General features: G+C 46.2%; 2 protein-coding genes across 2 annotated transcripts in view; both read left to right on the forward strand.

Moving 5' to 3' along the window:
* The window catches only part of LOC140076200 (uncharacterized), a 215,350-nt gene that overhangs the window by 7,710 nt on the left and 195,379 nt on the right, over nucleotides 1-12,261 (forward strand). Inside the window, exon 4 of the mRNA XM_072122714.1 lies at nucleotides 7,403-8,304. Coding sequence (XP_071978815.1) covers nucleotides 7,403-8,304 — 902 coding nt within the window. The remainder of the gene's footprint in view (nucleotides 1-7,402; nucleotides 8,305-12,261) is intronic.
* On the forward strand, nucleotides 1,688-4,180 carry LOC140075547 (uncharacterized). The gene is made up of 2 exons (XM_072121626.1): nucleotides 1,688-1,850; nucleotides 2,507-4,180. Exons 1-2 carry the CDS (start codon nucleotides 1,688-1,690, stop codon nucleotides 4,018-4,020), a joined length of 1,677 nt encoding a protein of 558 aa, XP_071977727.1. The 3' UTR covers nucleotides 4,021-4,180.

Consider the following 12,261-nt stretch of genomic DNA (forward strand, 5'->3'; position numbering starts at 1 on the left):
TGTAGAGGTATAGGGATGCAGGGATGTAGAGGTATAGGGGTGCTGGGATGTAGAGGTATAGGGGTGCTGGGATGTAGAGGTATAGGGGTGCAGGGGTGTAGAGGTATAGGGGTGCAGGGGTGTAGCGGAATAGGGGCGCAGGGATGTAGAGGAATAGGGGTGAGGGATGTAGAGGAATAGGGGTGAGGGATGTAGAGGAAAAGGGGTGCAGGGATGTAGAGATATAGGTGCGCAGGGATGTAGAGGTATATGGGTGAGGGATGTAGAGGTATAGGGGCGCAGGGATGTATAGAGGTATAGGGGCGCAGGGATGTAGAGGTATTGGGGCGCAGGGATGTAGAGGTATAGGGTCGCAAGGATGTAGAGGTATAGGGGTGCAGGGATGTAGAGGTATAGGGGTGCAGGGATGTAGAGGTATAGGGGTGCTGGGATGTAGAGGTATAGGGGTACAGAGGCGAGCCATAGAGAGACGCCCCCCGCTCCATATATGTAATATATCTGGGAGTGTCAGAACCAGATCCATCATGTTGGTTTGGTGTGAAAAATTAAGCAACGCAAAATGCATACAGCGTACCGCCATGTATTATAAAATGCATGTATAGTATAAAATGCATACAGTGTATCGGCATGTAGTGTAAAATGCATACAGCGTACTGCCATGCAGTATAAAATACATACAGCGTGCCCCCATGTAGTATAAAATGCATACAGCGTGCCACCATGTTGTATAAAATGCATACGGCGTACCGCCATGTAGTAGAAAATACATACAGCGTGACGCCATGTAGTATATAATGCATATAGTGTGCCGCCATGTAGTATAAAATGCATACAGCATACCACCATGTAGTATAATATGCATACAGTGTGCCGCCATGTAGTATAAAATGCATACAGCGTACTGTCATGTAGTATATAATGCTTATAGCGTGCCGCCATGTAGTATAAAATGTATACAGTGTGCCGCCATGTAGTATAAAATGCATACAGCGTACCGCCATGTAGTATAAAATGCATACAGCGTACTGTCATGTAGTATATAATGCAAATAGCGTGCCGCCATGTAGTATAAAATACATACAGCGTACTGTCATGTAGTATATAATGCATATAGCGTGCCGCCATGTAGTATAAAATGCATACAGCGTGCCGCCATGTAGTATAAAATGCATACAGCGTACTGTCATGTATTATAAAATGCATACAGCATGCGGCCGTGTAGTATAAAATGCATATAGCATACTGCCATGTAATATGAAAAGCATACTGTGTACCACCATGTAGTATAAAATGTATACAGCGTATTGCTATGTAGTACAAATTAGAAGCTCTGATAAATATCACAAATACTACATATACATAGAGCAAATATACACACATATATAAACAGTATACACAGCATATGCACACACTGCACATACATACACATACACATACCTACACATACATATACACACATACATATACACATATACAGGTGGTCAGCGGGCGGAAGATCGGTGCATGCCGGCCAGGTGCCAAGCGGCCACTTAAGAGCTTGTCCCGGTCATAGCATGGGCAGGAGAATGGTGGCGGCCTGCAGGCGGTCGCATGGTCCAAGTCAACGGCCGGTCACATGGTGCGTGCGGGCGGTAGCGCGGTGCCTGTGGACGGGCAGCTTGGTTTCGGCAGGCAGGGACTAGAGCGCATGCGGGAGAATGGTGGTGGCCGGAGGGCGTGCAAACGGGAGCTCGGTTCCGGGCGGCCGGCAGGAACTCGGTGCTTGCCGACCGGCAGAAGGGGCGGGCAGCAGCTCAGTGCTAGCTGGCGCAGTGAGTCTCTTGTCGCCTGGATTGCGGGACGGAGGGCAGGTGGGAGAACGGTGCGGGCTGGCTGGCGGGAGCACGGTGCCGCCCCCTCGTACAGAAGGAGGCGCGCCGCCTGAGGGAGATTCTCAACTCACCTCATGGCAGGTGCGCCCCTGTCTCATTTTGCTTAATTTTAAAATGTAGAATTAACACAATTTACACTGAAAACTCAGATGTTGGACAAGACAGATTTTAGCTTTTTATAAAGAAATGTATAACATAGTTGTCATCTTAAACAACCTAGAAGACACCTGGATGGTATATACACAGACAACTTATATACAACAGGAGGGCAATAAACTAAAGCTGAGGCACGACAAGCGAGCGCTGGCTCTTATCTGCTCGTGGCCTCCAGGTCAGAGGTCGGGGTCAATCTCTGCAACAATTTATACTCCAATTCTTTCCTTCCTCTTTCCCTTAAATCTATAAATTTTGTGAGTTTTCTGTATTATGGATAAGATCATGTCTGACGAGGAGAACTCGTATTCTCCAAAGCTCCACCATCAAACATACTCAGTCTCAGAAAGCCACGGCCGGATTTCTCCGCTCTCCTCCTCTCTATGCCCAACATGGGACAAGTCTCCACTACTTGTATAAAATATTATTATCATTAGAGATTTTATCAGCGTAATAATCACTGATCCTGTTATTCCCGGCAGATGCCATCGCCCAGAGCTCAGAGGAACATCTGATGTCTACAGATATCACAGCAGATGATTGTGAGATTACACAAGATACATATAAAAATGGCGCCAGAAAAACGGATTTACCCTCCGCCCTTCCCAGCAATGACCCATCATCTGATCCTATTACATTGGGCTTCTGTTCTGATACATCCAAGACTAAGAGGAAGAAAAGAAGCCGCCAAAGAGGAGACGGACAACTAAGAGCTTCCGCTGGGCAGAAGACATTTTCATGTTCAGAATGTGTCAAATGTTTCAGGTTTAAATCATTACTTATTAGACATGAGAGAACTCACACGGTAGAGAAGCCATATCTATGTTTAGTATGTGGAAAAGGTTTTAGAGAGAAAAGAAATCTTTGTAAACATGAGAGAATTCACACGGGGGAGAAGCGACATTCATGTTTAGAATGTGGCAAAGGTTTTATAGATAAAAAAGATCTTTATAGACACCAGAGAATTCACACAGGGGAGAAGTCATTTTCATGCTCTGAATGCAGCAGATGTTTTCCCAGTAACGCACATCTTACACTACACCAAAGAATTCACACAGGGGAAAAGCCATTTTCATGTTCAGAATGTGGTAAATGTTTTACTACTAAAAGAGAACTTGTAAGCCATCAGAGAACTCACACAGGAGAGAAGCCATTTTCATGTTCAGAATGTAGAAAATCTTTTACTGTGAAATCAAGCCTTGTTATCCATCAGAGAATTCACACAGGAGAGAAGCCATTTTCATGTCCCGAATGTGGTAAATGTTTTAGGTTGAAAGAAGATTTTGTAAACCATCAGAGAATTCACACAGGAGAGAAGCCATTTTCATGTCCCGAATGTGGTAAATGTTTCAGGTGGAAAAAAGATTTTGTAAACCATCAGAGAACTCACACAGGGGAAAAGCCATTTTCATGTTCAGAATGTGGAAAATCTTTTATTGCGAAAGCAAGCCTTGTTAGCCATCAGAAAATTCACACAGGGGAGAAGCCATTTTCATGTCCCGAATGTTGTAAATGTTTTAGGATAAAATCAGAACTTTTATACCATCAGAGAATTCACACAGGGGAGAAGCCATTTTCATGCCCCGAATGTGGTAAATGTTTTAGGCTAAAATCAGAACTTTTATACCATCAGAGAATTCACACAGGGGAGAAGCCATTTTCATGCCCCGAATGTGGTAAAAGTTTTAGCTTGAAATATGAACTTGTAATACATCAGAGAATTCACACAGGAGAGAAGCCATTTTCTTGTGTCATATGTGGTAAATGTTTTTCTATAAAGAAAAGTCTTGAATTCCATAAGAAAATTCACACAGGGGAAAAACCGTTTTCATGTTCAGAATGTGGGAAATGTTTTCTTCTGAAATCAGCCCTTGTTAACCATGAGAGAATTCACACAGGGGAGAAGCCATTTTCATGCTCTGAATGTGGAAAATGTTTTGCTCGCAAATCAAGTCTTGCTGCACATCGTAGAATGCATACAGGCGAGAAGCCATAGTTGTGTTCAGATTGTGGGAAATGCTTTACTGAGAAAAGAAATCTGTTACAACACCAGAGAATTCACACAGCTGAAAAACCATTTTCATGTTCTTGATGATATTTAGAATGTCACAAAAATGTAACTTTCATTTAGAGCTTTTTATACAGAAGAGAAGCCACACTAGGGAGAAGCCACACAGGGGAGAAGCCATGCACTTCTTTCATGGTGACTGAGGCCCCAGCTGCTACAAGTTCCTACCCGGTAGTTTTAGGCTGATCTCTCACCTTCCTCATGATCACGGATGCCTCACGAGTCATTGTGTATTCCATCCATATTTTAATAACTGGTCTGTAGGAGCCGGAACTCTTAATGGTTGGTAGGAGATGAAATACTTGTTTATCTCAGCAGAATGCAAATAAATTTTATACAATGTGATTTCTGGATTTGATTTTTTGATGTTCTATCTCTCAATGTTCACATTAAAGGGGTGTCTGGTTGTAGTGAGTGGATGGGGCGGCCCCTTCATATCTATGGAGCTGATGGAGATCGCTGAGTACAGCACTCGGTAATCTTCCTCAGCTCCATAGAGAGGAATGGGGGGGGGGGGGGGGCGCGCACCTGTGCGATCAGCTGCTCCGCTCATCTCGGGGGTACATTGGACCCCTGTTCTCATGATCTGTGGGGGTCCCATCACTGAGGCCCCCACCAATCAGTAAATTAGGCAAAGCATAGGGCCTAACCGGACGATCCCTTTAGCCTACCCTTAAAATTATAGACTGTTTGTGTCTATACAAACGAACGGCACTCCAAAATAGTGGAATAATTCAAGTGGTGTTTATTCCCGAGCTGCTACGTTTCAGCTTCATCTGAAGCCTTTCTCCAGCGAGGCTTTCACCACTTTAATTATTCCACTATTTTGGAGCGCCGTTCGCCTTTGTTTTCCCATATATGGAAGGACGTGGCTGTCCGGTTGTAGCGTGCACCCATCCTTTACTTTATTGCAGTGCCGCTAAGGAAATTTCTTCTTCTCCTTAACAGGTAGATTTCTGATGGTAGGTTCCCTTTAACCTGTTAGGTGCTGTGGCTGAACCTGACCACGCCTACAGAACAGCTCTGCTGTACTATAGAACCAGTATATTGTACAGTATAAGTGATCAGACCCCTAGGGTTCAAGTACCCTCGGGGAGCGGAGCGGGTCAGAAACCACAGCAAAATAATTTTTTGCGACCACCCTCCTCCGTATGCCCCAAAATCAAAGCGTGCCAAGAATAAAAATCTAATAAATATGTCCAACAATAGGACCAAATATTTAGAGGAAGATGGACCCAAATGCACATGAACCACTTAAATAGACCGGAGGTACCCTGTGTATCTTCCGGCCTCCCCTCTGACTGCCTCTTTGCCTGCCTTTGGGTAAGTGCGACCTGCACTGTTGGAATTTATAAATATCGGATGCTACCTCCGGTCTATTTAAGTGGTTCATGTGCATTTGGGTCCATCTTCCTCTAAATATTTGGTCCTATTATTGGACGTAGTATTTATTTGATTTTCACTCTTGGCACGCTTTGATTTTGGGGCATATGGAGGAAGGGTGTTCGTAGGTACTTTGTGTTAGTCCCATTCTCCATATGGGACATCTTGGTTCCCCTAGTGCAGTGGTGGCGAACCTATGGCACGGGTGCCAAAGGCAATCTTCTTGCAGTTACAAGCAAATTAAAAGTTGCTGCTTTCAGTCATATTTTGAAACTGACTTCGCTGCTTGGGACTGTAGTAAGAGGGAGAATGAGTAGAAAGGGTCGATTTATTTTTGGAGGACCTCCTGCTGGCCCCACGATTCTCTGTGTACAGAGGGAAACTGGAAAGAAGCTAAAATGATGAAAATTTTCCATCTTTCTACTGTGTTGCTGTCCTCAGGAGGCCAATATGCTTGAAAGTTGTTGAACAGGAAGCAATAAGTTACTGCTTTAATTTTTGGTTGGCACCTCGCGATTGTTAAAGATATTACACTGGACTCAGACGCCATCTTACGTATTGTCGGACATTTTAAAGACTCAGCATTATTTCACATAACTTTGTGTACTGATAACTGAAGTTTGGGTGGGTTTCATTCCTCAGCAAGCACACAAAGACCTAGTGCTCACTAGCACTACCTAGAGGAAGGTATCCAGGCGAACACCTGGGAAGTTTCAGTATTTGCATGTAGCCAATAGTATTAGACTCCTTTGTGTGCTTACATCAAATAGTATTACATTTCCTGGGTGAGAACACCCAATTATAGTTGCTGCTTTTCTAATTACACGCCTTATGTAAAGTGCCTTATGGTTTTCTATAAATGTCGGTCCCACAATAAAATCATCAGTCTTGTTGCTAACTTCAGTTAAGGACAGGTCTTGTCTTTTCTTTCAAGTTAGTCAAATTCCAGCGCTGGATACAGACTCATTTAATTCGGAACTCACTCTTGCAACGTGGACGAGGATGGTTAAAGCCTCGTGAATCAAAAGACCCTTATGGTCAATTCTCCATGAGACGATACATAAGGGGGGGGGGGGGTGTTTGGTTTGTAGTTTGGGCACTCGGCCTCTAAAATGTTCGCCATCACTGCCTTAGTGTTTGTACTTCCCAGAACTTTTATTGGAAGTGTCTTATGTGTATTATCTTGGAATGTCAATAAAGTATAATTATTTTTCTTAAGCTCTTTGTTTTGGAATTGCTAAAACTAGAATGTATGGGCAGGAGGGAGGAGCCACCAGGGGCCCATACATTACAGGGTCAACCGGAAATACTGCAGGACCTGAGATGACGTCACCAACATGTGACGGGAGAAGAAGCAGACCAGCAGCCAATGAAGTGAAGACCGCAGGACCTGTGATGACGTCACCAACATGTGACGGGAGAGGAAGCAGCCCAGCAGCCAAAGACGTGAAGACCGCAGGACCTGTGATGACGTCAGCACCGTGTTACCAGTATTTGAGGGGAGGAGCTGGAGCTGCTGAAACTGTGTTCGCGATTTCAGCACCACGTGACCAATAAGTGAGGGGAGGAGCTCAGCGATTAGAGACTTGCTACCACAGGACCTGTGATGACGTCATCGCCATGTGACCAGTACATGATGGGAGGAGATTAGTAGATACAGTGGTTTAAGGACCTGTCATGATAAATGATCCCATATAGAAATATATATTATTCTTGTCCGGAATGCGAAAGAAGTTTTACGCTAAAATCAGAGCTTTACTTCTGCGAATTCATACAGGAAACCGATGTATTTTATAGATTTTGTGTTCAGAATGTGGCAGACATAAGAGAATTTAACATTTTATAAATAAATGTATTATAATCTCTAATAATAACAGTAATAATATTTGATCTATTCTCTTTTCTGTGGCCCTTTTCCTCTCCACAGATGGCTTTCCCCAGAGCTCAGAGGAGCAGCTGATATATTCTGAGATTCAGATCACAGAAGATGGATATTATAAGCGCCCGGAACATCCTAATGGACCGACCAGAGAGAAGACCTTTTCTTGTTCAGAATGTAGTAAATGTTATAAATATAAATCAGAACTCGTTAGACACGAGAGAATTCACACAGGGGAGAAGCCATATTCATGTTCAAAGTGTGGCAAATGTTTTACCAACAAATCACATCTTGTCTTACACTTGAGAACTCACACAGGGGAGAAGCCATTTTCATGCTCAGAATGTGACAGGTGTTTTTCCCAGAAAACTCATCTTGTAACCCACCAAAGAATTCACACAGGGGAGAAGCCATACTTGTGTTTAGAATGTGGGAAAAGTTTCACTCTGAAATCCGATCTCCTAAAACACCAAAGATGGCACACGGGGGAGAAACCGTTTTCATGCTCCGAATGTGGCAAAGGTTTTGCAGAGAAAAGAGACCTATTGAGACACCTGAGAATCCACACGGGGGAGAAGCCATATTCATGTTTAGAATGTGGCAAATGTTTTACACAGAAAATAGATCTTCTAAGACATGAAAAAATTCACACGGGGGAGAAACCGTTTTCCTGTTCAGAATGTGGGAAATGTTTTATAGAGAAGATTTATCTTTTAAGACATGAGAGAAACCACACAGAGAAGTCATTTTCATGTTTAGAATGTAAGAAATGTTTTGCTCAGAAAACTCGTATTGTAACCCACCAAAGAATTCACACAGGGGAGAAGCCATACTTGTGTTTAGAATGTGGGAAAAGTTTCACTCTGAAATCCGATCTCCTAAAACACCAAAGACGGCACACGGGGGAGAAACCGTTTTCCTGTTCAGAATGTGGGAAATGTTTTATAGAGAAGATTTATCTTATAAGACATGAGAGAAGCCACACAGAGAAGTCATTTTCATGTTTAGAATGTAAGAAATGTTTTGCTCAGAAAACTCGTATTGTAAACGATCAGAGGATTTACCCGGGAATGACGTTTTCATGTTCAAAATGTGGCAATGTTTTTATAGAGACAAATTGATCTTTTAGTTAAGGCCTGAGAGAAGCCACACGGGGAGAAGCCATTTTCATGTTCAGAATAGAGAGAAATCCCAGAATAGCCCTTTGTGGCCGGGGGTCATTGGAGACTAAGTGTCCAGGTCAATCTTTGCTGTTCTTCTTTAAATAAAGATTCCTTGGGAACGGCTTTACATATCAGAACCATCCTTACTTTTTTCATGACATGTGAGACGTTAAATGAAATCATCCACAAGGATTTAGTGGTTGTAACCCAAGCACACTTGCACTTTGGTGTACCCCCACGCTACCACCCGCCCCCGATACCGTTCTTTAGAATATATACAATTTATGAAATAAGCTTAAAATACTGTTACTGTATATACTCGTGTATAAGCCGAGTTTTTCAGCACAAAAATAGTGCTGGAAAACCTCACCCTGGCTTATACACGAGTCAATAAAAAAAATTTACTTACATACTAACCCTCTGGCGCAACGAGCATCGGGGATTCGGCGGGCAGGCTGTATGCTACGCGGGGCTGGCAGGCTGTATGCTACGCGGGGCTGGCAGGCTGTATGCTACGCGGGGCTGGCAGTCTGTATGCTACGCGGGGCTGGCAGGCTGTATGCTACGCGGGGCTGGCAGGCTGTATGCTACGCGGGCTGGCTGGCTGTATGCTACGCGGGGCTGGCAGGCTGTATGCCAAGCGGGGCTGGCTGGCTGTATGCTACGCGGGGCTGGCTGGCTGTATGCTACGCGGGGCTGGCTGGCTGTATGCTACGCGGGGCTGGCTGGCTGTATATATACTACGAGGAGGTGGCAGGCTGTATGCTACACGGGGCTGGCTGGCGTAAAGTACATATACAAAAAAATCCTATAAAATATGAGATATAAATACATAGGGGGAGATTTATCACAAGTGTCTGAGGTAAAACTATTCTAGTTGCCCACGGCAACCAATCAAAGCTCAGCATTAAGTTTATATAAAGCCGTGGGAAAATCAAAGCTGAGCTCTGTAACATCTCCTATTGCCGAATTTATGGGTGACAGGTCCTCTTTAAGGTATTTAAGAAGTGTCAGCAACACATTTGTGCGGCACTATTCTGCACTGAAGGGGGCGCTCCTGTGCACAGACAGACCATGCCACACATTTATCATGCAAAGTCTGACAGAATTGTGCTGCACGCCCCATGTGCCCAGCCATTAAAGTATCAGAACCTTCTACAGTAACTTGTGGCTCCTTCCTTGCGTTCATCATTCAATTAGCAGCCATTTTCATGCCGGACGTTGCCCCCTGTCACATATAAGAACAGGTGAAGCAGAAGACACTGAAACAAGGAAATGGCCACAGTCCGGAGTCCTGATCTAAACCCAATAGAAAAGCCCTGGAAAGTCCTTGGTGACAAAGTTCTGGCCAAGAAACCCACAACAGTCACAGAACTGAGGGAGAGACTGGAAGAAGAGCGAAGCAGATCCCAGCACTGATCAGTGAGGTCCTGTGGCCGGGGCTGAGGTCCTGTGGCCAGTGCAGAGGTCCTGTGACTGGGGCTGAGGTCCTGTGACCGGGGCTGAGGTCCTGTGGCCAGGGCTAAGGTCTTGTGGCCGGTGCAGAGGCCCTGCGGCCAGTGCAGAGGTCCTGCGGCCGGTGCAGAGGTCCTGTGGCCGGGGCTGAGGTGCTGTGGCCGGGGCTGAGGTCCTGTGGCCGGGGCTGAGGGCCTGTGGCCGGTGCAGAGGTCCTGTGGCCGGGGCTGAGGTCCTGTGGCCGGGGCTGAGGTCCTGTGGCCGGTGCAGAGGTCCTGAGGCCGGGGCTGAGGTCCTGTGGCGGGTGTGGAGTTCCTGTGGCGGGTGCTGATGTCCTGTGGTAGGTGCTGAGGTCCTGTGGCCGGGGCTGAGGTCCTGTGGCTGGTGCAGAGGTCCTGTGGCCGGTGCTGAGGTCCTGTGGCCGGTGCTGAGGTCCTGTGACTGGGTGCTGAGGTCCTGTGACTGGGTGCTGAGGTCCTGTGGCCTGGGCTGAGGTCCTGTGGCCAGTGCTGAGGTCCTGTGACTGGGGGCTGAGGTCCTGTGGCCTGGGCTGAGGTCCTGTGCTCTCCCTACTGACTGGTGACTGCTGGGACCTGCAGGAAATGTCTTTATAACCTTTCTCTGTTGCACAGAATTGTGTACAACCCTCTTCTAGTAGATGGTGACCCCGGACACATCCATCACATGTCCAACAATGGAGATTGTATCACTTCGGAAAAAATCCAGTGATCAGACATTGCTCTCTACTTTTGATCTCCAGTGAATATATATATATGTAATCTTGTTGATGAAAATCAGATAATATATTTAGACAGTCTCGTGATTTGATGATTATTCATTTATTTATATAGTGCACACAGATAACGCAGCGCTGCACAGACCAGTCCCTGTCCCCAATGGGGCTCACAATCTAATCAATCTACCAGGATTATTTGGAGTGTGGGAGGAAACCGGAGGACCAGGAGGAAACCCACCAAACACGGAGAGAACATACAAACTCTTTGCAGATGTTGACCGTGGTACTTGAACAGCGCAGCATGGCTGTAATGCTATCCACTGAGCCACAGTGCTGCAAGTGCAACACCCCTGCCGATGCAAGGCAGAGGGGTTGTTGCGAATACGTCCCACCATGTAGCTTGCAGCCTGTGTAGGGTCTGATCAACCCCACAGCATGTCACTACATCATACAGATGAGCACTGCAGTGGTAGAGTCTGCCTGGTAAGGCAGGAGTTAATTGTTTTATGTGATGTAATTCCAGCAACCAATCACATGTGTTATACTGTATGTCTGTGAGCTGAGATGTAATTGGAGGAGTAGCCACCACCTGACCAGAGGGAGTAACAAAACCCTGGTCAGGAAACTTCCAGAGTTCACTCTATCAGATCAGATTAGAGTCTCAGAGGAGCCAGCACACCAGACCAGAGCAGGAGAGCCCAGCTCCCTGCCTGAAGCATGGAGCTAATAGCTAGTTAGTGAGGAAAGGGGTATCATCCTACCTTCAAGGGTGATATCTGAAGCAATCCAGGACAAGCTGAAGCATCCTTCCAGGACACAGCTACCTCCCAGCCTGCCCTTTGCATCCAGGCTGGTGATCTCCATCCTGTGGCTCCCTCCAACTACATCTCCAGCATTCTACCATTCTGTTAAGGCACGTTGCTAATGTTCCTGTCGGTTCCAATAAAGAACTGTAAGTTATTTTCGTTCAACATCTGCCTCCGTCTGGTCCCTACTACTACGGCTGCCATCATCACAGGCACCCTGTCCACTACACAGAGACTTATACTCTAGACACCAAAGGGTTGCCCCAGGGAGATCCGCTACAGCAGCCTCTCCCTCATCATTTCTTCACACACCACCCTGCTGGAGAGCAGCCAAGCTGTAGGACAGCCCTCCGGTTCCCCATACCAAGCACCGTGACACTAGCGTGCCTAGGCCGCAACCGCCAGCCACTCAGGTACTGCGGGCCCCGGCTGTCTCCGGGCCCCAAGAAAAGGCTAGGCCCCGGTGGGGGATGTTGCACAAGGCTGTAATGCTAACCACTAAGCCACCGTGCTGCCAGGCTGTAATACTAACCACTGAGCCACCGTGCTGCCAGGCTGTAATGCTAAGCACTGAGCCACCGTGCTGCAGGGCTGTAATGCTAACCACTGAGCCACCGTGCTGCAAGGCTGTAGTGCTAACCACTGAGCCATCGTGCTGCCAGGCTGTAATGCTAACCACTGAGCCACCGTGCTGCCAGGCTGTAATGCTAACCACTGAGCCACCGTGCTGCCAGGCTGTAATGCTAA

The sequence above is a fragment of the Engystomops pustulosus genome, chromosome 8 (genome assembly GCF_040894005.1).
Source record: "Engystomops pustulosus chromosome 8, aEngPut4.maternal, whole genome shotgun sequence".
NCBI classification, from domain to species: Eukaryota; Metazoa; Chordata; class Amphibia; order Anura; family Leptodactylidae; genus Engystomops; species Engystomops pustulosus.

Coding starts and splice junctions, on each gene's coding strand:
- LOC140075547 (XM_072121626.1), top strand. CDS start 1,688: ATGCGGGAGAATGGTGGTGGCCGGAGGGCGTGCAAACGGGAGCTCGGT. Junction 1,851..2,506: donor GATTGCGGGACGGAGGGCAG/GTGGGAGAACGG, acceptor TATTCCCGGCAG/ATGCCATCGCCCAGAGCTCA.